At 28.5% G+C, this 26,133-nt stretch overlaps 7 protein-coding genes across 16 annotated transcripts; 4 read left to right on the plus strand and 3 right to left on the minus strand.

Moving 5' to 3' along the window:
* Positions 1-241: 241 nt before the first annotated feature.
* On the plus strand, positions 242-3,438 carry LOC124427306 (nucleolar protein 10). Its single transcript, XM_046970054.1, has 11 exons — positions 242-454; positions 551-596; positions 719-933; positions 1,021-1,157; positions 1,266-1,478; positions 1,584-1,812; positions 1,890-2,309; positions 2,386-2,680; positions 2,802-3,042; positions 3,103-3,199; positions 3,285-3,438. The coding sequence occupies exons 1-11, from the start codon at positions 389-391 to the stop codon at positions 3,384-3,386; spliced, it is 2,061 nt and encodes a 686-aa protein (XP_046826010.1). The 5' UTR covers positions 242-388; the 3' UTR covers positions 3,387-3,438.
* An 87-nt stretch (positions 3,439-3,525) lies between these two features.
* LOC124427312 lies at positions 3,526-6,043 on the plus strand. 5 transcript variants are annotated; one of them, XM_046970088.1, is made up of 9 exons: positions 3,526-3,665; positions 3,829-4,053; positions 4,222-4,338; positions 4,436-4,499; positions 4,605-4,677; positions 4,746-5,123; positions 5,200-5,380; positions 5,445-5,660; positions 5,771-6,043. In XM_046970088.1, the coding sequence occupies exons 2-9, from the start codon at positions 4,021-4,023 to the stop codon at positions 6,008-6,010; spliced, it is 1,302 nt and encodes a 433-aa protein (XP_046826044.1). In that variant the 5' UTR covers positions 3,526-3,665; positions 3,829-4,020; the 3' UTR covers positions 6,011-6,043. The 5 variants fall into 5 exon arrangements, with proteins under 5 accessions (XP_046826044.1, XP_046826025.1, XP_046826053.1 ...); XM_046970069.1 differs by having other exon boundaries at positions 4,436-4,677; XM_046970097.1 differs by having other exon boundaries at positions 4,436-4,677; positions 5,335-5,380.
* Positions 6,044-7,063: 1,020 nt separating this feature from the next.
* LOC124432818 (DCN1-like protein 5) lies at positions 7,064-12,208 on the minus strand. Of its 2 annotated transcripts, XM_046982086.1 has the most exons (8): positions 11,891-12,208; positions 11,720-11,811; positions 11,279-11,494; positions 10,434-10,572; positions 9,980-10,346; positions 9,697-9,904; positions 8,159-9,529; positions 7,064-7,991 (listed from the first exon to the last, which is right to left on the minus strand). In XM_046982086.1, the coding sequence occupies exons 4-7, from the start codon at positions 10,559-10,561 to the stop codon at positions 9,444-9,446; spliced, it is 789 nt and encodes a 262-aa protein (XP_046838042.1). In that variant the 5' UTR covers positions 10,562-10,572; positions 11,279-11,494; positions 11,720-11,811; positions 11,891-12,208; the 3' UTR covers positions 7,064-7,991; positions 8,159-9,443. The 2 variants fall into 2 exon arrangements, with proteins under 2 accessions (XP_046838042.1, XP_046838043.1); XM_046982087.1 differs by having other exon boundaries at positions 11,720-12,208.
* Positions 12,209-12,320: 112 nt separating this feature from the next.
* Positions 12,321-15,090, minus strand: LOC124432819 (V-type proton ATPase subunit E). The gene is made up of 5 exons (XM_046982088.1): positions 14,903-15,090; positions 14,340-14,515; positions 14,010-14,178; positions 13,699-13,882; positions 12,321-13,508 (listed from the first exon to the last, which is right to left on the minus strand). The coding sequence occupies exons 1-5, from the start codon at positions 14,933-14,935 to the stop codon at positions 13,390-13,392; spliced, it is 681 nt and encodes a 226-aa protein (XP_046838044.1). The 5' UTR covers positions 14,936-15,090; the 3' UTR covers positions 12,321-13,389.
* Positions 15,091-15,260: 170 nt separating this feature from the next.
* Positions 15,261-17,193, minus strand: LOC124432817 (uncharacterized protein CG4449). Of its 2 annotated transcripts, none has more exons than XM_046982085.1 (5): positions 16,771-17,193; positions 16,553-16,648; positions 16,175-16,420; positions 15,959-16,103; positions 15,261-15,899 (listed from the first exon to the last, which is right to left on the minus strand). In XM_046982085.1, exons 2-5 carry the CDS (start codon positions 16,634-16,636, stop codon positions 15,598-15,600), a joined length of 777 nt encoding a protein of 258 aa, XP_046838041.1. In that variant the 5' UTR covers positions 16,637-16,648; positions 16,771-17,193; the 3' UTR covers positions 15,261-15,597. The 2 variants fall into 2 exon arrangements, with proteins under 2 accessions (XP_046838041.1, XP_046838040.1); XM_046982084.1 differs by having other exon boundaries at positions 16,553-16,656; positions 16,771-17,190.
* A 389-nt stretch (positions 17,194-17,582) lies between these two features.
* On the plus strand, positions 17,583-22,429 carry LOC124432820 (serine/arginine-rich splicing factor 7-like). Of its 4 annotated transcripts, none has more exons than XM_046982091.1 (4): positions 17,583-17,743; positions 18,056-18,435; positions 20,225-20,467; positions 22,293-22,429. In XM_046982091.1, the coding sequence occupies exons 1-3, from the start codon at positions 17,735-17,737 to the stop codon at positions 20,460-20,462; spliced, it is 627 nt and encodes a 208-aa protein (XP_046838047.1). In that variant the 5' UTR covers positions 17,583-17,734; the 3' UTR covers positions 20,463-20,467; positions 22,293-22,429. The 4 variants fall into 4 exon arrangements, with proteins under 4 accessions (XP_046838047.1, XP_046838045.1, XP_046838046.1 ...); XM_046982089.1 differs by lacking the exon at positions 22,293-22,429 and adding an exon at positions 20,900-21,110; XM_046982090.1 differs by lacking the exon at positions 22,293-22,429 and adding an exon at positions 20,903-21,110.
* Positions 22,430-22,913: 484 nt separating this feature from the next.
* Positions 22,914-25,461, plus strand: LOC124432816 (ankyrin-1-like). Its single transcript, XM_046982082.1, has 3 exons — positions 22,914-23,793; positions 24,094-24,437; positions 24,560-25,461. Exons 1-3 carry the CDS (start codon positions 22,940-22,942, stop codon positions 25,120-25,122), a joined length of 1,761 nt encoding a protein of 586 aa, XP_046838038.1. The 5' UTR covers positions 22,914-22,939; the 3' UTR covers positions 25,123-25,461.
* The last annotated feature ends 672 nt before the right edge of the window (positions 25,462-26,133 follow it).

A 26,133-nucleotide genomic window follows, 5' to 3' on the forward strand; every position in this document is an offset into this window, starting at 1 on the left:
GCCAAATAAAAAAATTCAAATTTCATTTAAAAAGCTTTAATAGAAAAAATTTTTAATTTATAAAAAAAAAAATGGCACCAATTGATACGATTGATTAAATTCATCGAAAATGATCAACTTTTAGATTCTTCCACGTGATTGGTTGAAACAAAATAAATCAAATAATTTAAAAATATATAGTTTCGAACATATACATCTATATATATGTATCTCAAGAAAAGGATTTGCAGCATGTGGCAACCCTGGCAACTAGATAATACTAAAATGGTATATACATTTTTATACATGTGCCCCATACATACGAAATATTACAAACAAATGTATTGTAGACTAGAATATTTTAAAATATAAATAAATTATTGTAATTCATTAATAAATTATAGGCAAGATGCAAGCTTCTTGTCCGAATAATGTGAAAATTTATAACTTGAGTGTGGGCAAATCTCTACCCGAGGTAAGGCTAATCTCCTATTCATCAAAATCATTATTGAAATTATATCTAAACGTTTGTACTACGAGAATATATTTTATATCTTTCTGTTAATTACAGTGGTTGTCCGAGAGAAAAAAACGAAATCTAATAAAGAAAAATGTTGGTAAGTGATAAATTTTCTGTTGGGCTTTATAATATATATTCAAATATTATAGAATATGTAAATATTATATTTTTATCTATGCATATATGTATTATACATTAGTCTTACCAATATTTTTATAGACATAAGACGTCGTATAGAACTTATACAAGACTTTGATATGCCTGAAGTTAGTACATCCATTAAGCTTTCAAAGGATGGACAGTATATTTTAGCAACTGGAATTTATAAGCCACGTGTCAAGTGCTTTGATGTTAACAATTTATCATTAAAGTTTGAAAGATGTTTTGACTCTGAGGTAATCACGTTTGAAGTACTATCAAATGATTATAGCAAGGTAAGTATATAAATAACATAAGATGACAAGGAATAAATAAGAAGCTTTTTCAAATGGATTATTTATACACAATTTCTTATTTTTTAGATTGTATTTTTACAATGTGATAGGAACATTGAATTTCATGCTGCTCATGGCAAATATCATAGACTCAGAATACCTCGATTTGGTAGAGATTTAAAGTACCATTATCCATCTTGTGATCTTTTTGTTGTAGGTGTTAGGTTGGTTTTAAATATATACTATGTTTAATTATTTTTTTCTTTTTTTTTTCTAAAAAACTATTTCAAAAACAATATAAGAAATTGAAAAATTGTTTACTTGTGTTTTAGTAATGAAATCTACAGAATAAATTTAGAAAGAGGACAATTTTTACAATCGTTTGAATCGGAGGCATCTGCATTAAATAAGTGTGAAATAAATCCATTGCATCACTTACTTGTAGTTGGTACACAGGATGGAAAAATAGAAGCATGGGATCCACGAACAAAAAATAGAGTGGGTGTATTGGATTGTGCATTGCATTATGTATTTCAGAATGATAGGTAAAATATAATTGTTATAATTTATAATTAAAATAATAAGAAAACATTACTAAAACGTTATATTATTAAAAATATAGATTAAATTAAAGTTGTATTATTTTATAGATTGAATGCAGTTCCTTCCATTACTGCTCTGAAATTTCAAGGTGGCTTAACCTTAGGTGTAGGTACATCTAATGGAAAAGTCTTATTATATGATGTTAGGTCATCTAAGCCATTTTTATCCAAAGATCATGGATATGGTTTACCTATTAAAAATATTGAATTCCATGAAAAGATAGATGTTATTTATTCTATGGATAGTTCTATTATAAAGATATGGGAAAAAGAAAATGTATGTAATGTTTTGACAATAATATGTTCAATGTAATGTTCTTATTTGCTTTATTTCATAAAATAATATTTTTTTAGGGAAAATTATATACATCCATAGAAGCGGAAAACTATTTTAATGATTTATGTGTCATACCAAATAGTGGAATGGTTTTAATAGCAAATGAAAATACTAAAATTCAAACATACTATATTCCTAGTCTTGGGCCAGCACCTTATTGGTGTAGTTTTCTAGACAATCTTACAGAAGAATTAGAAGAATTAAATTATGATATTATTTATGATGATTATAAGTTTATTACTGAAAAAGAATTAGATGAATTAGGGCTTTCTCATTTAAAAGGCACTAATTTACTTCGAGCCTATATGCATGGTTACTTTATAGATATCCGTTTGTACAGAAAAGCTAGAAATGTAATAAAACCGTTCGAATTTGAAGAATATAAGAAAAAGAAGATACGTCAAAAGATACTAGAGACATGTGGTAGTAGAATACAAGTATGTATATTTATCTTATCTAAAAATTATTATTATGTTTTATGAAATACAATTTATTTTACCTAAATTTTTGTAGGTTCAACAATTGCCTAGTGTCAACAAAGAGCTGGCTTTAAAATTAATGGAGAATGAAATGAATAAAAATTTTAAAAAGAAGAAGAGAATTACATCTAATATTTTAAAAGATGAACGTTTCAAAGCATTATTTAATAATCCAGATTTTCAAGTTGATAAAAATTCTGAAGAATATGCATTATTAAATCCTGTTATCTCACAACTTGAGAAAAGCAAAACAAAAAAAATGAAAGCTACAGTAGAACAGCAAGAGCAATTGAAAAGCGAAGATTATTTGTATAACATTGAAAATGAAGGTAAAATATATTAATAATTATATTATACAGTAATAATTGTTAGTCAAAATTGTTTATAATCTCAATGATGACATTGCTTATAATCTCATAATTAACATAATGTATTTCATTCTACCTATAGATAGAAATTCTAGTTCAGATGAGAGCTTCATACACGAAGATAGTTCAGATGATGAAAAAACATGGGTGAAAGATATACGGAAGCAATATCGATTAATAAAAAGAAATCGACAAAAAGAAGAAGAAAACAATGAAAAGTCAAATAACAATATGAAAATACTAAATAATCAACCAAATCTTTATGAAATTAAGGAAGATGTAGAATTTAAAGAAGCAAAACCTGTTGCGAGTAAACGAAATAAGTAAGTAATATATATTTAAATCATTGAACGTATTTTGTTATATGTAAATATGTTTTTCAGATTCACTTTAGGAAAAAGATTACAAAACGAACAAATGCATAATTTAAATGTATCTGGATCACGTGGTAGTAGAAAAATGACATTTATTATTGGAAAAGTGTGTTTAATTACTATTATTATTACTTTACTATAAAATATAAATATAAAATAACAATTGAATTTATGTTTATTATATTTTGTAGAGAAAACGAGATACGAATTCAAAACAAACAGTAAAAAAACTCAGAAAAGAATATAAGGATCTTCTACGACCAGCTGGAAATATTCACAAAATAAAACATTAACATTGATTTATGTATAATTAGCTTAAATAAAAATAAAATAGTTTTTTATTCATTGTTTCCCTGGTACAGTGATCATTTTCTACACTAGAAAGAATTCATGATACCACAAGTAAAATAATTTGTTTAAACGTGATTTATGTAGATATCTCTCATGAAAGGTGAAGAGTCATCTCAAAATAGTGATATAATTAAATTCATGTTAGGGTGAACCTATTTATACAAATGTTTTCTTTCCAAGTTCAAAAGCTTTGTACATCTTGATCAAGAAAAATGGTAATGGTAAGTTCTATAATAATTTATATTATAAATAATTTTTTGTAATTTTATTTAATACATTAAAGAGCTCATAAATGTAAGTAAAGAATATTTTTATTGCAATATTAATTTAAACAAAAATGAACTTACTAAAAATTCATTAAATATGTATAAAAATGTTATAAAGGTATTGTAGTATATTAACTACTGTTATATTACATCTTATATACACAAAAAATACTTGTTTTGATGTAATGTAAACACAAAATTGATCCTCTTCACACTATTTGTTTTGATTTACATATCCTGAATTAAAGAGATACTCTCTCTTATTTATTAAAAGTATACTTAATTTTGTATGTATTAACTTCTAAAATTCATGGCTATGAAAAAAATATATATTGTCGATAAGGTAAGATCAATAATTTTTTATAATTCTATGCTTTAATTATTTTTCATTATTACATATTACTTGTACTTCCAATAAATTACAATTTTTTAATAATTTATGTATCTCTTTTATTACTATTTTATTATAGTTAATAAGAAATTGAAATTATTTTGTGTTTTTATATTTTAGACAGATTCCAATAATGAATCAAAAAATGGAAAAGACTTGCCTCATCAAAATCATGAAGAAACAATACATACATCTACACCTTCTATTTTATCAGAATTGCAGATACATAGTACTGAAGTGAGATATATTTTTTGATTTGTCTAATAAGTAACTTAATATTTTATTTGTTCTTAATAAAATATTAGATTTTATAAAGATTATATGTAAATAATAGGTAGGAGAAATTGCAGAAATGCCAAATTATGAACACTTGAGTACATCAGCGGTTTTACATTATTGTAAGCATAAGATATTAAGGCCTTATCTAAGATTATTAGGTGTTATGGGATTAAGGCCAACAAGCAGTGATGAAATTGATCACTTTTCACGTTATTGTATTTTAGCTAATTTTCATACTTTTCAAGTCGCTGTATTTATGTGCATCGGATATATTTTACAATATATGGCATGCTTCAGGTAAATGATACGCTAATATTTTTTTATTCTTAAATTAATAACTAATCTGCATTCTTAATCGTTTATAGGAGAGATAGAGGATTTTGTTATAAACTATTACCACTGGAATTACAAATTGTACCAAATGTTAGTAAAGAACCTATGCATGAATCAGTTTGCTTTGGAAATGTTATATTCAGTCATATAATTCCTAGTTTACTTCATTTAATTGCATACTTATACACTGTATATCTATTTCGTATTAAAGAACACGAGCAATTACAAAATCTAATGGAACGGGCGTTTCTCTTATCTTCTAATCCAATTCATAGAGGAAATCAAAAAAGACTCGTACGAATATTGTGGTTTTTCATAGCTTTAAGTGTAGTATGGATGATAATAGCATTAATTACAGTAAACATAATGATGGCACAAGGAGTTATTTTTTTTCAATGGCTGGAACATAGGTACTTTTATTAATACATATCTAATGCATAATTTATATGGGAAAATAAATTTATTATATAAAATATTTTTCTATAGTCCATATCAAGTTAAGATTCTTTTAAAAATACTTTTAATTATATGCACACTATGGCATGACATGGTGCAAGGAACAATCATAACAAGTTATTGTCTGCAAGGTCAGCTTTTAATTGCACATCTTTATTTTCTTAGAGGAAAGTTACTTCAACATACACTACCTCCAATAGATTGGATGAAGGTATGTAAATTTTATAGTAAAAAAAATTGTTTTGTTTAATATAAAAAATATTTATGAAATGTAGGAAATAAGTGAATTTAAAAAATTGTTGAAATATTTTAACAATGATTTGGGACCTGCTGTTTCCATTTATACGGTTATAAATCTATCATGGGCAACTGCTGGAACTATTTGGCTGTTGCAATACAATGATGATGAAACAGAAAATAATTCAGTCACATGCATTAGTATAATAAATGTAGTATTATGGATATTGATATCGATAGTTCCATTTATCCAGGTAATACAAAAATTAAAAGATTTCGAAAAATAATTTTCACTTTTGTGTGAATAATATAAATTTTCGCTTATTAATATTTTAATATTTATATTATTCTTTAACTTCAATAGGCAGCTAGATTAACTACTGCTTGTTCTATGATACAAAGTATTGGTCATGAAGTACGTATCCGACCATTTGTTTATGAAAGTACACCAGGAGAAGATTTGGACACTATACTTTTATATACCTCCTCATTAAAAATGTGCGCTAGATTGTTTAGAATACCAGTGACAGGTAGGTATTTGTGCCTGCTTTTAACTGTTGCTAGTATTACTATACTTACATTAGGTCAATGTCAAATCTTATAATATCATTTTTTAAATAAATTAATATTCATTATATTTCTTATTAATTTGATACTTATTTATTCATATACGTTTTAAATGTAACATTAAAATCAATAAGAAATAAAAACGACATAAATAGTTATTTGTCATTGTCAATATTGTTACAAATTAATGTTTCACATTTAATTATTTTTATAGTTAATACCTCTATTAATTTTAAGATCATGTTATTATGATGTTCTTTTGAAAAGGATTTAATGTTCGTAATTTTTCTTTTCATATCTCTTTTATTTTTTGTCAATACTAAGATAAGAGATTATTTTATTGGAATGGTATACTGTAGTTCGTAAATTGTTGTAAAAAGTAATTTATTCATTCTGCATCATAATTACATTTCATTTTTTAAATGGCAGTAATATTTTAGCAGATTATAATGACTTTTGTTATCTATGAATATTTTTTTCGATGTATATGTCTACACATAATTATTAAATTTCTATCATTAATTTAAAGTTATTCTTAATTTAAAAAATATAAGCAAGATTTTAGCTGTGTTATAATATTATGTATAATTATTTTTGTTATATAAATCATTTTTGTGTATATATGTCTATGTGTGTGTGTAATAAAAGTACACATATCAAAAGAAATATAAAAATATGTATGATAAGAAATTCTATTTAATTATTCAACAAATTTTATAATAGTGTTAATTATATGATATTGCTATCTATAATAAATTTGATTTATTAAATATTAGTCTGAATGTGAATTGCATCCAAAAATTTCACTAATCGAACCAAAGCAATTATTTGTTTATTAATAAAATATTTTGACACAGTTGATTAAATAATAATCACATATAATCACCGATGAAAATCACAAAATTTATATTACTGAATTTTAAGATTGATGATTACAGTATTATATATCATAAGTAATATACGATAATACTAAATTAAATATTAAAATAATCAAATCATAGAATATCATAGAATATAAATCATAGAAATAATAAAATAATCAAATTAAGTGCAGGTGTTAACATTCATATTCAAAAAATGATCCAAAGAATCGGAATTCAATTGCCTTTAATAAATATGATATTTTAATAAGAGCTCATTATACTAATTTACATTTATATAGGTAGCATCCGCAGGAACTACTTAGTTAATAGCACATTGTATTGACACTTTGTGGTACTGCCTTTTGAATACTAATTGCTGTAATCGCACTAGTATCGGGCAAAATTTCTTAATTGATTTCTGAACCTACTTGATAATGTTAATACATTTATTAGATGTGCCTAACTGTATTATACATATTTAAATTCAAAAACTGTTGCGGATAATGTATAGGTTTAGCTGCATAATTTATAAAATAAAATATTGGTATGGATTCTATATTTATAGACAGAAATATTAAAAATGTATAGACAAATTACTTCTACTTATTTGTTTATATGAATTCATGCAGTTGCACATATTATATTCAGGAAATAAAATATTTACAATGATATTAAGTCAATGCTGAAACAGCCAATTAGTGTTGCTTTTTAGATTATTAATATGTTCGATTATCCCTTATGAATTGCACAAATAATTTTTATATTAAAATAATTTTATTTTGAAGCGCAAAAATTTCTGCTATGAACTCTCGATAAACTGCGAATGACGGTAAGCAATCTAAATAAATCTATGAAGATTTGTTAAACAGTCTTCATAAGATTTGTTGCAAAAGAAAATTATAGAATGAGCTACTTACAATGCACTAATATTGTTTAATAAAAAAATAGTACACCACGAATGATGGTAATTAAAATGCCGTGAGTTATAACTTAACGAAAATTTCATTATTAACAAATATCGTGACGGAGATGAGTTGTTTACTTTAGTGGACTATTTTAATAGAATGTTTCAGCTACCCCTTGCTTCTGTCGATGATGCATCCTCACCTCTCTGCATTTTTAACCATTCAACAAATTCATCAAGCATTACAGGCCCTAAAACAAAATATCCATGTAAATTCAACATATAAATTTTTTGAAGAAAAAGATTCTAAATATAACAAAAATATCTATAAATAAATATGTGATCACACACAAACACACACACTTGTTTTTTTTTATTTACTCTTCTGTAGGCAAAAGAATACAATAACATCACTTACACGCTCCATCTAAATCATAATTAGATAAGTCATGATTGATTGTACGAGAAAATTCTAAAATGTTACACCATTGATCTTTGTTGATTACTTTGTACTTAGATTGATCTAGGAACTGAGCGAACTGTGTAAACAAAGGCCAATGCTTTCCCAAAAGTAACTGTAGCATTACTCTAGCAGTTTCCATATCCATACTACGTTGATCTTTATCCTAAAGTATATGAATCAAAACAGGATATCATAACATTTTCTTTTTTCTTTTTACAAATTTCACAGTCATTTATTCTCTCTCTCCCTGTCCTTCTCTCCCTTTCTCTCTCTCTCTCACTCTCTCTCTCCCTCTCCCTCTCTCTCTCTCTCTCTCTCTCTAAATACCACTGTCCATAATAAAATAATCAAATTAAGTGCAGGTGTTAACATTCATATTCAAAAAATGATCCAAAGAATCGGAATTCAATTGCCTTTAATAAATATGATATTTTAATAAGAGCTCATTATACTAATTTACATTTATATAGGTAGCATCCGCAGGAACTACTTAGTTAATAGCACATTGTATTGACACTTTGTGGTACTGCCTTTTGAATACTAATTGCTGTAATCGCACTAGTATCGGGCAAAATTTCTTAATTGATTTCTGAACCTACTTGATAATGTTAATACATTTATTAGATGTGCCTAACTGTATTATACATATTTAAATTCAAAAACTGTTGCGGATAATGTATAGGTTTAGCTGCATAATTTATAAAATAAAATATTGGTATGGATTCTATATTTATAGACAGAAATATTAAAAATGTATAGACAAATTACTTCTACTTATTTGTTTATATGAATTCATGCAGTTGCACATATTATATTCAGGAAATAAAATATTTACAATGATATTAAGTCAATGCTGAAACAGCCAATTAGTGTTGCTTTTTAGATTATTAATATGTTCGATTATCCCTTATGAATTGCACAAATAATTTTTATATTAAAATAATTTTATTTTGAAGCGCAAAAATTTCTGCTATGAACTCTCGATAAACTGCGAATGACGGTAAGCAATCTAAATAAATCTATGAAGATTTGTTAAACAGTCTTCATAAGATTTGTTGCAAAAGAAAATTATAGAATGAGCTACTTACAATGCACTAATATTGTTTAATAAAAAAATAGTACACCACGAATGATGGTAATTAAAATGCCGTGAGTTATAACTTAACGAAAATTTCATTATTAACAAATATCGTGACGGAGATGAGTTGTTTACTTTAGTGGACTATTTTAATAGAATGTTTCAGCTACCCCTTGCTTCTGTCGATGATGCATCCTCACCTCTCTGCATTTTTAACCATTCAACAAATTCATCAAGCATTACAGGCCCTAAAACAAAATATCCATGTAAATTCAACATATAAATTTTTTGAAGAAAAAGATTCCAAATATAACAAAAATATCTATAAATAAATATGTGATCACACACAAACACACACACTTGTTTTTCTTTATTTACTCTTCTGTAGGCAAAAGAATACAATAACATCACTTACACGCTCCATCTAAATCATAATTAGATAAGTCATGATTGATTGTACGAGAAAATTCTAAAATGTTACACCATTGATCTTTGTTGATTACTTTGTACTTAGATTGATCTAGGAACTGAGCGAACTGTGTAAACAAAGGCCAATGCTTTCCCAAAAGTAATTGTAGCATTACTCTAGCAGTTTCCATATCCATACTACGTTGATCTTTATCCTAAAGTATATGAATCAAAACAGGATATCATAACATTTTCTTTTTTCTTTTTACAAATTTCACAGTCATACATACCCTAGCAAAATCATAGGCATATCTATAAATTCCTTTAAAAACGTGAGGATCATTTAATTGGTTCCTGAGGTACTCAAGCTTTTGTTGTATTTTATATATGGAATCACATTGTAATTCCGAAAGACCTTTTAACCATTCACTTAAAGTGAAAAACCCCATTTGACGAGCATTCATTTTATAGGCGAGAACTAACATCACTACATTTTCAGGTTCAACTCCAATGTCTTCACAGAACTTCTCCATTCCTTCAGGGCCAAGAGTATCTGAATCATCTGGTGTTGTATATTCTCTAAACCAAGTTATACATCGTTTCTGAGAAAATGATGGTGCGCTGGAGACATCTTCTGTTTTTGTGTACCGCCTTGCTCTAAAATAATAAAAAAATGAAAAATTATTCCATCATAGAACATTCCATTTAAAGCATTTATTAATACGTAATGTAATCATCTTATACCCAGACGTATGGCGCAATCGTTTTGATGGATGTCTTGGTAAACCCTCTTCATGGGCACTAGGTGACATATCAATTGATGTGTGATGGTGATTTGTGCTAGAGGGCGCTCTACGCTTGCTGCGTGGCATCCCTCTCTTCGCTAAAATTAAAATTTATTTTCAATGTCATCACATATAATGCCTTTCAAAATAAATATTCAATAATAAAATTTGTAAATCACATATTACCATTCATATAGAAAGAAATAAATCAATACTATGCTTAATTTTTTTTATTGAAGTATGCATACATACGTATTGAATTTAAAAAATATCACTATAAAAGTTTATTAATTTTTTTATAACATAAGTACTTAGAACAACTTTATTAAATAATTTAATAAATATACAACATTAAAAACAATAAAAAAAAACATGAATAAGATCAACAAATTGTCTAACAGAAATTTTTTGATGCTATATACCTATGCTACGAGTCTCAATAATAATTTGTAATACTTTGAAATTATTCTATTCTATTTAATAATATTAACTTTAGAAAAAATACATTTAACACATTAATATAAATATTAGAAGAAGATATTAGTGATTGTTGCATTATAAAATACAAAATATTATTAGTATTTAATATCACAACAAATCACTTAAATATTTCTCAATCGATCTAATTCTTTTTATTAATCTAAAAATAAAGTATAAAGTATTAAATCAGTATTTAAATAAATTGTTTGTACTTTCATATTAAACACAAAATTTATAATAATGACAATACTCATAAAATTAAGTTACTCATGATATTATTTTATTAATATTAATCTTTTCATTATAAATAATAAAATTTCTTACCACGCAGCAGATATAGATGTTATTGAGCAAATTAAACCGACTGGGTTAACTGCTAACGTAACTGCTTTATAATGATTAAACTGACATATTCTTTTTCTGGTATAAGAGAGAAAGTGAGGTTAGGTGCACCAAATAATTTTAACACCACGTAGTTTTTGAATCCTGCTGTACTACTTTCAAGCAATTTGCACAACATGTGACGTAGCAGGCAAATACCTAAGATATGATAATAAAATGTATTTAAAGATTTCTCCTTCAAAATCAAGTATTTAATATGTGCGAATAATGAGTACTATAATCGAGATTTATAAATCACATATATTTGAAATTGTCAAGTCAAATAAATGTTAAATCTCCAAAAAAATTCGGTATAGCATTATCAGACAAATTTATGTAAAATATATATAGAAATGTACAAAGAATTGAAGTGACCCTCCCTACCTTGTCTGACGAACCACTAGAGCAATCGTAAAAGAAAAGTATTTCTCATCCAAAATTCAACATTAAAAATAAGGCTGCCGTTCAAGTTCGGTCTGTAGAAATAATATTAATCATAGTGACGAAGACAACAAATAGCGTGTTATTTGATTAATTTTGGACATAAATTACTACCTAAACGCTGCACAGTTAAAATCTCCTTGCAAATTCCGTTTTATTTCATTTTATTGCCGTTTCAAGACAGCAAGCATGCCTTTTTCGCAGAGATGCCAAACTTAGAAAGCAATTGGGTACAGTGACGACAACCATCAGGAAAAAAGTCCATTGATATTTCGAGTATTACTCTTTATCGATACTGTCGATATCATCGTTACCGAAAATTTTACACATAAACATTGTTCTCCATATCATGTATAGTATTTATCGTTATATATTGTTATTAACAAAAATTCTCTACAAGTTGCACCAAATTGGACCACAAAGAAAAATTTTTATTTTATCACTTTTTCAACATTTTAATCCAATCTTATAAGATGTTATATATTGTATTGTTGAAAAGGAAACTTTTATATATGCATTGTAATTGTTGAATGAAAATATAAGATTATTATAATAATTGTTTATTGGCAATTACTGCCTGATAACAACAGACAAGAAACAATAATAACTACTTTCTACATATATTCTGAATGATTAGAACATAGTTTATATTACATAATTACAAATAGAATTACAAGGTCATCAGTATGCAATAATCTTTATACAATCTATTATTTTATATTATATAAGCTTTATATTTGTATCATAATCGGTCAAATACTTTAATAAGATGATAGCAAGTGAAATACTATTACACACCACATAATATAACACAGTAAGATAGTAATATCTTAAAATAAAAGAAACATAGATAATTTATCCATTTACCAATTTCCCTATTATCAACATCAAAATGTTAAATATAATAACTATCATTGAATATATTCGTTATCTATACAGAAAAAGCATATAGCTAGTAAGTAAAGCATTAACTCATCAAACTATAATTCCTTTATACTGGTATCTTAGAATATAAATAGAACTTGACATATTCAATTTTTTCTTCTTTTTGTTTTAACAAATATTAATGCTGTTAACATTCGATACTATCACTAGCACAATAATATTGAACTTTTTGAAAATCAGAATATTCTGTTCATTATTAATCTATTGATTTCATTGTCCATATAAACACTGTGCATGTATAGTAGAATTCTGTAACGATGTGTTATATCTATTATGTATATATAGCTAATATTTCCACAATTGTGGTTTTATAATAAGATATTGTCACATGTTGGAAAAATGTAGCTATATTAAATGAAATTGTATTTGACTCATGAATAATATTTTATATATGGTATTTTATACCATATATAATTCTTTGAATAATTTCCATTATAAGTCTTTGTTGAAACGATAGTTCAATTTTATATTTTTTTTACAAATGACAGTTTTGTCATAGAGCCAATTAAAGATAAAGGTCATTATTATATGACCTAATGTATTATACATACAGTTATGCAACAAAATTGCCATAGACTATTTTCTAACCTACACAATATATTTCACGTGTTTACTGGTTGCTGTTTAAAAGGGAATGTATCAGCGAATCTCTGATGCAAGTAATTTCCTTAATCGGTAAATTTGCGATTAGGATTACTACCAAACAAAGCCGAACGAATTTCAGGTACCAGCTGTTGAGCTATAAGCTCTAATCGTGACTCCAAAGTGTTGTTAATCTTAATGCGACCTACATTTTAAAAAGATTTATTTAATATAATATTTATGATATTTTCATGAGATAATACTAATATAATCTTCTTGGGTTGGTTAGATAACAAGTATATCTTTTATATTATTTGAAAAAAAAGTTATTTGTAGAGAACAATTTGATAAGTTAAAACCTGTAAATAAATGGAATTAATTAATAATATTATTACCTTTAGATGTTAGTAATTCAACACCACCACAACTTTCAGCAGGCAAGAAAGTCTCTTGATCTATTTTAAGAACAGCATCCTTCTTTGTCGCTTGTTTATATTCTTGCTGTATAGAATCTAGAAGAGATTCTACAATAGGAAGATCAACTTGACGAATACGGATAAAAACATGACTTTCTGTAAGCTGTAAAATTATAAATATATTAATATTTTTAATATATTTATTATATAACAAAAAATATTACGATATAACAAAAAATTTAGACTAAGTAATATATGCAATCATACAAAAAAGAGTTGATTGATAATACCTGATAGAGACCTTGAGTGATCAATAATCTCAAAATTTGGCTATATTTATTTGGATTCTGAGTTATTTCTCCTAATCTCTTTCTAGCTTCATCAAGAACATTACGTACATGATCTTCACGAACTTTTAAAACTTTTAATCGAGCTTGATTAAGCATATTTGAAGATTGACTGTAAGAATTATTTTATTTTACAATTTAAGAACATTTTATAGTGCGTTCAAAATATCTGTTAAGAGAGATTAAATATATCGCATATTCTAATATTATAATGAGCAAAATAAAATTTTACATGTAATTGTATGGAAGATAATAAAAAAGATTTTTACACACATTTTCTTCTGTAGTTCAACTTGTTTTTCTTTTTTTTCATAATATTCCATAATTTTAAGCCGTTGTTGTTGAACAAGACGTCCTTTTTCGATATTAAATTCTTCCTCAGCTTTGGCATCTATTTCTTCTGCCTTTTCATTAGCTTCCTGTTCTATAAAAGCCATCATATGGTTAATCTGCAATCCAAATAATAAATTAACTTTATTTATATTTAACCTAAAAACATTAAAATATTCAATATGAATTAAATTAATTAAATTATGGCACATTTTATACAAGTAAAGTTACATCAAAATTGAATAGATATGAAATAAAAATACTTAAATGTTTAATTTTCTTTTCGATTGAATACCTAAATACATTATTAATGTAGTCTCCTAATTTTAAATTACATTAATATATATATATAACGTATAAAGTAGATACAAATTTACAAACGGTTGTAACATATATTTAGATACGGGAAAATTCAAAAATAACTTATACGAGACAGATGTAATCAGGCTTATACTATACATGCATGTTAATATAATTTTATTGAAACATTAAATTTTTATACAAACCTGTTTTTGTACATCAGCATCGCTGAGCGCCATGATGTGAGCTTTGTAAATGTATTTAAGAATAAACTTTAATAATCTACAGGAGAAGTTAAAACTTCGGTAAATTCAATTCAAGAGGACAGAGGACAGAGTCAACGCCTATCTACAAAACCATAATGCCGTTCTCGCGTAACGACGGTCATATGACTGTAATTTGTTCTAAAACGCACCACAGTAGCGCCACGATAAGGAAAATGATAGAGACAGCAAGCGAAACGAGAGGATAAGGCGGTATACATGAAAGTATACATGCAATATGAATCAAATAAAGGGTATACAATTTTCAACTTTCTCATTGTTTTTACGTAATGTACGAGGCTTTTTCTTATTAAAAGTTAGTTTTATTTATTTATTACATTGTAACTGTATCCATTTTTTCACTGAAATTTCTTCATTGAATCTAATTTTATATTAGTCTACTTTTTAATGAGCTTTTGAAAAGTATAGTATTTATAATTAACCAAAATTAGAAATGGGTTTATATATACATAAAAACATAAGTTTCTGTTTCCCACTTGTATATTCTATATGATTTTATCCCTTTTCTTCTAATATTATTATATTATACTTCTTCAATTTCATTTCTAAGCTTGTATTTTGCCATTTTTCTTTGTTTCTTCTGTTCTTTTTTTCAATAATAATAACATAATCATATATTATTTTGTAGAAATGCAAAGATCAATACATGCTTCTTGTTCAAAATCTAAACTTTCTGGTGTGTCATTGACATTAATGGGTTCTCCATCAAAGTACAATTTAATATTAGATTTATTAACGCCCCATTGACGGGCACAAATACCAATTAGTAGTTTAAATTGTTGATTTTTCTTAAGTGGAATAATTAATGACTCCTTATTTGCAGTTTGTACTTTGATCTGACATATGTCTTCTTCTATGCTATTCTGTTGATTTTGATATTCATTTTGAGGAATCACATTTGCATCTACTATCCCTCCTTCTAGAAAAAAAGAAGAGATAATCACATAATTTTATATAATCAATTTAGTTTATACATACCAAGAATATCTATGATTGAAAGACCTATAGAGGAAGGAGTATCTGTTAAGTTTATACGTTTTTCTTTTTTCATTATTAAAATTTGCTCTATAGAAACGTTTTCCATATTTGCAAAGTATTGGAAAACTTTCCTAAAATTATCATGCTGTAACAAAATTCTATAATTAGTTTTTTCTTTCATTTTTCTTTCATTGTAACATATGAAACTGATCTTACGTTATGTATATTTAAACGGTGAATAGTTTTAGATTGCCATAAGATCTTTACATTTATATCAAAATTTTCATCCTTTTCTATATCTTCATCGCTATTACAATCCAGAATTATTGAATCATCTGTTACTGTTCTAATATTTGTACAAACTCTTGCATATATATCATTTTCTTCTTGCACAGATATAATTTCTAAATCTTCTTGTACAGAAACAATTTCTGAATCTTCAGTTATATCATGAGTAAAATACTAGAAATAATAAACATAACAAATTTTTAGTACATTTATGTACAATAATAATAATAATTATTATAATAGTAATAAAAATAATAAAAATAGTAGCAATAAACTTAAGGTATATACATATGTTTATTATCTTACACAATCTTCTACATTCCTCTGCTTTCTTCTCTCTTTCTTTTTATTTTGCTTCTTGTTTTTTTGTAATTCAGTATTATGATTCATACAAACTTTGTTCTGTAAAGCTAAAATTATTTAACGTTTTTTATATTACTGATAACACTTATTTTATATTATTGTGAAAATAATTTGTAAATTGTACGCACATTAATATAATAAACGGAAAAATCAAAATATACCTTTTAAACGTGCTACAGAATTGACATATATGTCATTCTCATCCTCGGAAGAACTATCCAATTGTATGCTATTCATTTTGTTCTAATTCTATACTTATACTATCGATAAACACATTTAATTACCATACATGGAACATAAAGTATAAATATCTAATATTACATATTTGAATTCTCATTTGATTGTTTCGTTTGACTATTTTTCGTTCTAATCTTTATTCACTTATAACAAATTTATTTTATTTTCTTTTCCTACTCCTATCACGATCAAAATTTTATATCCAAATAAATAAAGTTATAGACAGCAATAATAATAATATAATTATCCTTTTAACACTTTTTTAAAATATATTATGTACATACATAATATATATGACTGATCACTATGGTATCATAAATTTGCATATACGTCATTGTTACCATATTCATATCTGTTAAATATTTAACTTTGCTTCATTTGATACAACATCATAAATTAACCAATCATAAGAAATATTTTCTTACTGGAACAGAATTATGACTAATGGCTATTTACGATCGTTTTTTAAAAGTTGAGATTGGTTGTGGTGAGACAAATAGTTATTTTCATGATTTTTATTTGACTTGTTGACAATTTTATTTTAGACATTTTAATATTTAATGATCAAAATCGTCTTTTTTTATTATTACAATTAAATGAAATTTCTAAAATATTATAACATATTAATAGAAATGTATAGAAATTACTTAGAAATATATTAACCAATAACATTCAATAACAGTATAATTCGGTATTTTCATTTATACAATCATAAGCGTCTCGTGCTCTGTTAGAAATGTGACTTTATAAAGGAGCTTTTTTTTCAATCCGCTTGGAATCGATGTTCTTTAAACCGATGCCGTTAAATGTTTGATTTTCTTCTGTAAAACAATAACTAGTTACTTTTTTTTAAAGGTTCAAATGAATGTGATAACGAAATAAATCAGTATGAATAAGGTATGGGTTTACTATTATCATACTAATGTATTTTGTAATTCGAAAGAAATTAGAGATATAACAATGCCTTCATTAATTATATTACAATTTTATAGTTGATCGACTGAAATCATTTGATATAGATATTCTTTGATATATTGTTTTAAAACTTGTTGAAAAAGTTTTACGCAGTTTACAATCAAATTTAAATGATTAACTTAAATTATTGATCTATATAATATAACATAAAAGTTTTCTTAAAGTAAATTATAATTACATTTGTTTTTAATCATATATATTTTACTTGATACCAAATATGAAAAATTATTTTAGATGTCAAGATATCCTTCAGACTGTAAAGTCTATGTGGGAGATTTAGGAAGCAATGCAACAAAACAAGAGTTAGAGGATGCTTTCTCATACTATGGACCTTTGAGAAATGTATGGGTTGCCAGAAATCCTCCAGGATTTGCTTTTGTCGAATTTGAAGATGCTAGAGATGCAGAAGATGCTATCAGGGGCTTAGATGGTCGTACCATATGTGGAAGACGTGTTCGTGTGGAACCATCAAATGGAAAAAGATTGAGAGATAGAGGCTCATCACGACGTGGTGTGGCAAGACCATTCCACCCAGAAGACAAATGTTATGAGTGTGGTGAAAGGGGTCATTATGCAAGAGATTGTCCTCGACATAGAAGTTCTCGTAGAAAACGGTAAAATTAGTAGTTTAATTTGATTACAAATACAATTCTATATGTTATAAATATTAATAAATATAGGTATACAGATTGCAGTTTTTCTATTTAAATGAAATTTTATATTTTCTATTTTTCAAAAATTATAATAGAAATTATGAATATATTCTTAAAATTTGTATAGTTTCAATGTTATTGGTTTTTTGTAGCTTGTTTTGTATACATTATGAATATTCATTGATGCCTAAAAAGTTTTTTCATTATATATCATGAAGTTTTATTTAATCTTAAGTATTTTAAGTATTTTAATGTTACAAATATTGTTGTAATATTATATAGTTGTACATTTCTCTGTATACCTATATTATCATTGAAATTATACAGAACATATTGATTTAATTAGAATATATTTATAAGATGTACAACATATTCATTATTCATATTATCATATCTACATATTTGATAAAAAATTATTTTTTAAAATATCCAATTATTTCATAAATTCACGAAATTTAATCTCCTCAGGGAAAAAATTTAGTAATTAACATAGTAATTCTTAATATCTCTATGCGTTAAATTTACAAAAAAGAAAATAGATCTGCAGCAGAAAATCAGAAATACTCATAATACATTTACATATAGTTACAATATAGAATTAATAAGAGAAGTCGACAAAGATAAGACCATTACTTCATATCAAAATGATGAACACTTAAACAATGGTTAAGATAGCGAAGAACTTTGCCGATGTAACAATGCCCATTATTTATAGGAGATGCGGCTGAACAGGCATACACATGAGAAATGTGTTGCTACTGTGATTCTCGCGAGATTCGCCTTGGGTTCAGTTTGTGACACACTGCGTAGTTACAGCGTAGAGCACTCACCTACTTTGGGTTTCCTTCTGCACTCTGCGAGCGAGAGAGGCAAACACGGCCGACGGAGTGGCTAGTTCTGCGCACTACGATACTTCCACTGACCACTGACATCACCCTAGACAGAGAGTTTATGCACATCGGCACTTCTGGTAGCCCGGCCTTCTTCGTTCGACTTACTGTTTGTGCCTAGTCGTCGTCATAGTACCTAGTGGTCACTGAGAGACAACGTTTGAGCCATCTCATCTAGCCACTCTTCGTCCGTTCATCCGACCCTCGCGTGATTTCATCTGCATACGTGCTCATCCGCTCTCCCTTCCCGGCATTGCCATCGCGTGCTCTACGACTGTGTCTGCTATATGCAGCCAGGAAAGATGGTACATAATAGAATAGTAAACATATTTTGATCGATCGTTAATACAATTCATTTCGCCAATTTGTAAAAGGACATCAATAAAAATTGATAGCTGAATTGTGGTATAAATAAGAAATTAGCTCGATTTTAATAAATAAAATAAAACATTATAGGATGGCATCTACTTGGATAGGATTTGCTTTACTCCATCCAAATAAAATTACAATTATCTCGACATTGTCTTATATTTATAAATGATTCGTACATAAACCATATGAAAGGAGGTAATCACAGGTGTTCGTAATAACGAAATTAATGAAAGTTAAAAGGAGGTCAGCTAAGGTTATATAATTATAATTTAGTGATAAACATTAAAGATCGTTTACACGTGCAGAAACGTGATAAAAGTAACAAATCTCGTATTTTTAAAGGACGAGAACATTTTTTGATATTAATATTTAGGTGCAACTTTGATTCAGGAGATATTAGAAAGTACAACTACATAATAATGAAGGATATCTTAAAATCCAGGCAAAAGACTGATATAATCATTATTTTAATTCGATATTATTTATAGGTCTTACTCAAGATCTCGATCACGGTCACGTTCGCAATCTCGATCGCGATCACGGTCACGTTCACGTTCAAGATCTCGAAGCAAACGTTCAAGGACACGTTCGTCTTCCCGTAGTCAGTCTAGAACCAAGAGTGGCCACGGTAAGGACAAATTTCGTAATAAGAGGAGGTTGGATTCTAAAGATCGTAGTCCACGACGATCAAAATCTAGAACCGCATCTAGATCACGTAGTAGATAGATATGGTAAGTGCATTTCACGTTTTTCTTTAATAATTTTTTTAAATGCATTCGAATCTATCGATTTTCCATCTATTACATCTATTTCATCTGTCTACCTAATGATCTCTTTTTTCGACATTAACGTTGTGAAAATAAATCTTTCAAGCAACTGTCTAAAAAAGTACGAAAAACAATAGATTTTTCAAAGGGAAAGCTATTTACAAGAATGGGAGAACTTGCTTCTAATGCATCTAAGCTCAGTGAAAAGTGTCGATGGATCCGAATGTATTCGGAATGCAAATGAAATGAGTTTTTTGCACACTTTGTTCATTGTAGTATTTTAATTATTTAAAAATGTTAATGGTTTAATAACCGAATGATCGAAATATTTCTGATTTTCTGTTACATAAATACATATACTACTTATTCTTTCATAATTCAATGTTATCATTACAGTAGACATGGGTTAAAGAAGTCGAAGATCTGCTTCCCAGAGGTTAACGCGATATGTATAACTTAGATTATGTAAAAAGCAATTAAAGCACATACTTTATTATTCTACATATATATTAAGTCTGTTCTTTCTTGTTCTCAAAATAATTATAAAATCGTAAACGAAACATAATTTTCTACAAAACCAAAATGAAATAAAGTTACTTTCAAGGCATGTATACTATTCAGTAATAGTACTTATTAATAACACTCGTAAAAAGAATAAATTTTCATACAAATATACAAAAGTTATTATTTTAAATATTCGATCAAATACTCTCTTTCATCTCATGGAAATACATTTATGATTTATTTAATATATACATATATATATGTTCTTCGCGCGTAATTTTATGAAAAGTAAATGCATCCTATCCGTTCATTGGAAGAATATCTCGAAAAAATGACATATGCATGTCATCTTTCGAGACTCACTACACATTTCAGTATTCTTTCGAAGTAGTAAAGTCAGTTTCATGTACGTATAATATATATATGTCAGCGCAGGAGGTTTTGCTTTAACAAAAATTTTCTTTATCAAAATTTCGATTTTATATTTAATCATTTACAAAATAATAAAAAATTATAGGTAATGAAAATATGAAAATTTCACTTTCAATTCAAATGAATGAAAATTATGTTTATTTCTTCTTTTTTTATTTATTAGATATTATATATTTAAAAAAAAACTATTTTTTTGTTAATGATAAAAGTGGAAGATGCTCTGTTTTCTGTTCTTGCACTTGATTCCTATACCCTTGATACTTACATTGTCGAGAAAAAAAGAAAAAAATGAAGAAAGAGAAAAAGAGAAAGCGATCGAGAGAGAGAGAGAGAGAGAGAGAGAGAGAGAGAGAGAGAGAGAGAGAGAGAGAGAAGGTGAACATATGGTCCCGATGCTTTCCGAGTTTTTTTCATGGCTTCGTTCATTGCTGGCGATATATATACAAATGAACGTGAAAAATAGAAAACGAAGAAACCGACGACAAAGTATCCCTTTAAGTCTTTTTCATGTTTATGTCCCTATGAAGAAACCGGTTTATTTCATGTTTGCAAGACGAACTTCCCTCAAAGTGAAAAAAGGAATATCAACTGGCGGTTCATTTACCATTTCTCTCTTTCTCTTGCGCTCGCGCGCGCGTGTACGAGAACATGTTTTACATTCCTCGAATCTGGCTACCTATATCACGTAGGATTCTCTGGAAAATAATAGCAGGGAGGTACAGTAAAGAACAATAAAGACGCGTAATAGGAATAATCATTCTTCTTCGTGTAATTTACATTTACACCTTTAAAATTATCTATAGATTTTAATTTACATAAATAATATATTTTTATTAAAGTTTGATAATTGCAGAATAATAATAATGATTTGAATATCAAGACTATATCCACTATTCATTATTATCGTCCGATACTGTACTCAAAGTTAAGCGAAGAACTGCTGCGATGGTAGGAGAGGTAAGAAAGAAGGATGCTTGAGGGCGACCTACAGAGGGAGAGGGAAAAAGAAAAAGAGGAGAAGAAATGGCCGACTTGTGATGAAAAGAGAGGAGAAAGGGAGAGAAGAACGAACCTACGTTCGTAGCGTCGCTCAACGATGATCCTCATTCGGTTTTCAGTCACGTTCTTGCAATTGCGACTCTCGCCTTTCGTCTCATTTTTTGCTTACGTTGTTGACCCCCTTGTTTTTCTTTCGTCATTCCCCCAACCTTCCCTCTTTAAAAAAAGGAATAAGAAAGTAATCGAGTGCATCGTGTTCATATTTGTGTGTCCTTCGGACGTACGAAAGGAGCGAGAAAGGCAAAACGGTGTATATACCCATTTTACCAAAGGTTTGAGAGGAGAAAGAAACAAGAAGAAAAAGAAGAAAGATCATATAAGTCGAGTGTAATACATTAAAAGGCGCTGGCGCCAATTGGTAACGATTCTCATCGGCTGTAATTAAAAAGTATCCGTGTGCGCGCGTGTGTGCCTGGGTTGCGTGTGTGCGCATGCCGCACGATGACCGCAACGTACGCGAATGAGTCGACGAGTACGATCGGTTCCGAGGAACGCAAAACTGCGTGGATGTTCGAAGAAGCGCGCGGAGAGAAAGGTTCGATTGCAGCCGCAAGGGTGAGCCACGAGGGGGCGGGAGAGGGTGCCCAATCGGAGGAATTACTCAGGACAATGAAAAATGAGATTGAACAAGAGAATTTAACAGTAGCAATCGAAACTTCTTATCTTTCTTATCAAACTCAATCCAATAGATCATCAGTGATTTTCGAGAACGAAACGAAAAGAAAAGATGAAAAAAATAAAGAGAATAAAGAATCTTCGCGGTTTTGTGAAGAGAACATTGAACAGGTTTCTACAACTGAAATAACAGATGAATCCGGAGGAAAATTTTCAACCGAAAGGGATCTTTCGCAAAGCAAAGATTCTTCGAACACGAGTTTCCACGAGAAATTGATCAGAATCGATGAAGGATCGCTCGAAAATGTACGACAATCAATCAAGAAAGAACTGACGATTGTTGAAGATGTAAAAAGTTTCAACTCAAAAAGAGTACTTTTCACGCACGGTACATTAGAAATTATCCATAATGCTATAATTGGAGAGGAAGAGAGAAAGGGAGAGGAAGAGAGAAAGAGAGAGGGAAAGAAGAAAGAAGAAAAAATAAATTCAAAAAACGAGTCGTATGATCCAGAGACTGAACTTGATTTTCACGAGGCTGTACGTACTGGCGATGCGAAGTGCGTCACGACACTTCTTGCAACTGGTCGCGTCCAGAATCTCGACGAACCGGATTGGAACGTCTCTGGTGATCCGCCGTTGCTGGTTGCCGCCACGAATCATTGTATATCTGTGCTTAAGTGAGTTTTTTTTTATTATACTGTTTCACAATGAGCTACCTTCTATTTTGTATATTAACTGTAAAAATTCCGTGATAAAGGCCAGTCTAAGCTAAACGTATACAAAATCCATAGAAAAATCTAATGTTTATATTATATAGTTAAAAAAAAAAAAAAGATTGAAAGTAACAAATAAGGAAGTACAACCGCTATAATTTCGACTTTAGTTGACATTACCATTTACCATTACCAGTACTACTTTTTGCAAGGATGACAAAAATTTAAACTAATTTGATGTTTTCAATTCTTTTTTTTAATCAGCGTATTATTAGCCAACGGATGTGATCCAGGCGTGCGTTCTCCTCGTGGGGAAACAGCATTACACAGAGTTATACTCAACGGAGGGCCAGGAAATGTTCTAAATTTCGTGGGAGAACTTCTAAAATATGGTTGCCCTGCCGGAGTTAAAGAAGCCGGGGGTGGATTGACAGCGTTGCATGTTTTAACACGACAGCTGGCCCATGCGCAAAATTCGAAGAGCCTTAATCATGATTACGAAGCGGCGTTGAAAACATTGGATTTGCTGGCAAAGGCAGGACCTGTCAATGCCAAAGATCATCAAGGTCGGAGTGCGTTACATATTTTGGCGTCCTCCACAGTATTCGGTAGGGAAAACTATTAGTAATGCTTGTATTCAACATTTCTTTCTATTTTCTATAAAATTCTTACGATTATTTATATTTATAAATCATATTAATAAATAAGTATAAGATTCTTCTTTTCACAGATAATAACCATAGAACGGAAATAGAATCATTAATAGAGACTCTACTGGCGGCAGGAGCGAATCCTGGTTTAAAAAACGATCGCGGAGAGAGTCCATTGCACGAATGCCTTGAGTGTGGTGCCTTGAACACTGCACTTTTGTTGATACCTCACACATCACCTGGTATAATGTCGCGTTACGGTGAAACACCGTTGCATATTGCCTCGAGAAAGAACTACGTCGATATGGTAGCAAAACTACTAGAACATGGCGAGGATCCTAGCGTGCAAGATGTCGGTGGCAATACACCCCTACATCTTGCTTCTGCAAGAGGCTTCCATCGAACGGTTTCTCTTTTAGTTACATCGCCTCTTGCTCAATTGGAAAAGACAAATTTGGATGGTTTAACAGCCCTGCAAGTTGCTGCCGAAAGTGGCTTTGTTAACGCTGTAAGACTTCTTTTGAAGGCTGGAGCTGATCCAAGTCAAACGATACATTATTGTACAACGACTCTACATCGTCATCCAGATATCTCGATTTTGATAGATCATGAATTGACGAGACGTCGTCAACTTGCTGCTTGATTATCCATATGATTGATGATAAATCATCAAGATTTTTCTATTCGACTTTCTTTCTAGAATGCGCATGATTGTTTAATAATCGGTGTCATCATTTGTTATTGAATGTTCTATTAGGAATCTATTGATGCTCTATTTACTTGATATTGTGATGTTAAGAAGACGTGCGATTAAATAATGATAAAAAGAACAATAGATATTCGAAGATTGTGTGATATTGAATTAGAATTATATCATTCGATTTGTTACGTATGTTATATATATGTACACACACACAGTACGCCCGCGCGCGCGAGCACACTCATAGCATACATTAATTGAAAATAAAGTCTGTTACATCGACATGTAGAATGTTATTTCAAATCTTAATGTCAATACCGTAATGTTGTAAACTGATACGTAAACCACCAGTAATACAACGTATGTTCTTAAAATAACATGAAATATTTCTCGGTAATATACGTGTATAAGAATTTCATAATGACATTAAAATACTCGATAATAAGATTTAATCAATCAGTTGAATACAAAGAAGATCATACATTATATATAAAATAAATTTAGCTTTGATATTTTGCAATATGATTACATTGTATTCTTTTTTATATTAAACAACAAAGGAAAATGTAAATTTCTGTTAATAAGTAAAATTAATCTTTATCAAAATTCTCACAGTCTTTAAATTTGATCGCTGCATATGTTACATTCTTGCTCAATTTAATCTTGCATCATACTTATTTACAATCTCATAAATTATCATTTTTTAACCATATTCACATTTTTCACATGTTGTAAAGCAATATGTAAGAATTGTAGCAGTCGTGATTATAAGATTGATTGCGATCGACTGGTCAATTGCGTAATGATTTATAGTCGATCGCTATTAATTATCAATTCTTTTCTATCCATATATTCTATTGCGCTAGCATGTCAAGTAATTGTGCAAAAAAATGTAATATTTTTTAATATTGATATTTATTTAAAAATAAACCGCGATTAGATTTGCATTTAAAA

Source organism: Vespa crabro, chromosome 1, assembly GCF_910589235.1.
Source record: "Vespa crabro chromosome 1, iyVesCrab1.2, whole genome shotgun sequence".
In the NCBI taxonomy this organism is placed as follows: domain Eukaryota; kingdom Metazoa; phylum Arthropoda; class Insecta; order Hymenoptera; family Vespidae; genus Vespa; species Vespa crabro.

Bases quoted from the DNA above. Each gene is read 5' to 3' on its own strand.
- LOC124427306 (XM_046970054.1), top strand. From the start codon at position 389: ATGCAAGCTTCTTGTCCGAATAATGTGAAAATTTATAACTTGAGTGTG. The intron at 2,681-2,801 runs GTAAAATATATT...TTCTACCTATAG, and splicing joins GTATAACATTGAAAATGAAG to ATAGAAATTCTAGTTCAGAT. The intron at 3,200-3,284 runs GTGTGTTTAATT...TATATTTTGTAG, and splicing joins TGACATTTATTATTGGAAAA to AGAAAACGAGATACGAATTC.
- LOC124427312 (XM_046970069.1), top strand. From the start codon at position 4,021: ATGGCTATGAAAAAAATATATATTGTCGATAAG. The intron at 5,381-5,444 runs GTATGTAAATTT...TATGAAATGTAG, and splicing joins CTCCAATAGATTGGATGAAG to GAAATAAGTGAATTTAAAAA. The intron at 5,661-5,770 runs GTAATACAAAAA...TAACTTCAATAG, and splicing joins CGATAGTTCCATTTATCCAG to GCAGCTAGATTAACTACTGC.
- LOC124432818 (XM_046982086.1), bottom strand. From the start codon at position 10,561: ATGCCACGCAGCAAGCGTAGAGCGCCCTCTAGCACAAATCACCATCAC. The intron at 10,347-10,433 runs GTATAAGATGAT...TTATTATTTTAG, and splicing joins CGATTGCGCCATACGTCTGG to AGCAAGGCGGTACACAAAAA. The intron at 9,530-9,696 runs GTAAGTGATGTT...ATTTTGTTTTAG, and splicing joins TTATGATTTAGATGGAGCGT to GGCCTGTAATGCTTGATGAA.
- LOC124432819 (XM_046982088.1), bottom strand. From the start codon at position 14,935: ATGGCGCTCAGCGATGCTGATGTACAAAAACAG. The intron at 14,516-14,902 runs GTTTGTATAAAA...TTTGGATTGCAG, and splicing joins ATGCTGATGTACAAAAACAG to ATTAACCATATGATGGCTTT. The intron at 14,179-14,339 runs GTGTGTAAAAAT...TAATTCTTACAG, and splicing joins GTTGAACTACAGAAGAAAAT to TCAATCTTCAAATATGCTTA.
- LOC124432817 (XM_046982084.1), bottom strand. From the start codon at position 16,846: ATGAATAGCATACAATTGGATAGTTCTTCCGAGGATGAGAATGACATA. The intron at 16,421-16,552 runs GTAAGATAATAA...TATTATTTCTAG, and splicing joins AGAGGAATGTAGAAGATTGT to TATTTTACTCATGATATAAC. The intron at 16,104-16,174 runs GTAAGATCAGTT...ATTTTGTTACAG, and splicing joins ACCGTTTAAATATACATAAC to CATGATAATTTTAGGAAAGT.
- LOC124432820 (XM_046982091.1), top strand. The intron at 18,436-20,224 runs GTAAAATTAGTA...TATTATTTATAG, and splicing joins AGAAGTTCTCGTAGAAAACG to GTCTTACTCAAGATCTCGAT.
- LOC124432816 (XM_046982082.1), top strand. From the start codon at position 22,940: ATGACCGCAACGTACGCGAATGAGTCGACGAGTACGATCGGTTCCGAG. The intron at 23,794-24,093 runs GTGAGTTTTTTT...TTTTTTAATCAG, and splicing joins CATTGTATATCTGTGCTTAA to CGTATTATTAGCCAACGGAT. The intron at 24,438-24,559 runs GTAGGGAAAACT...TTCTTTTCACAG, and splicing joins GGCGTCCTCCACAGTATTCG to ATAATAACCATAGAACGGAA.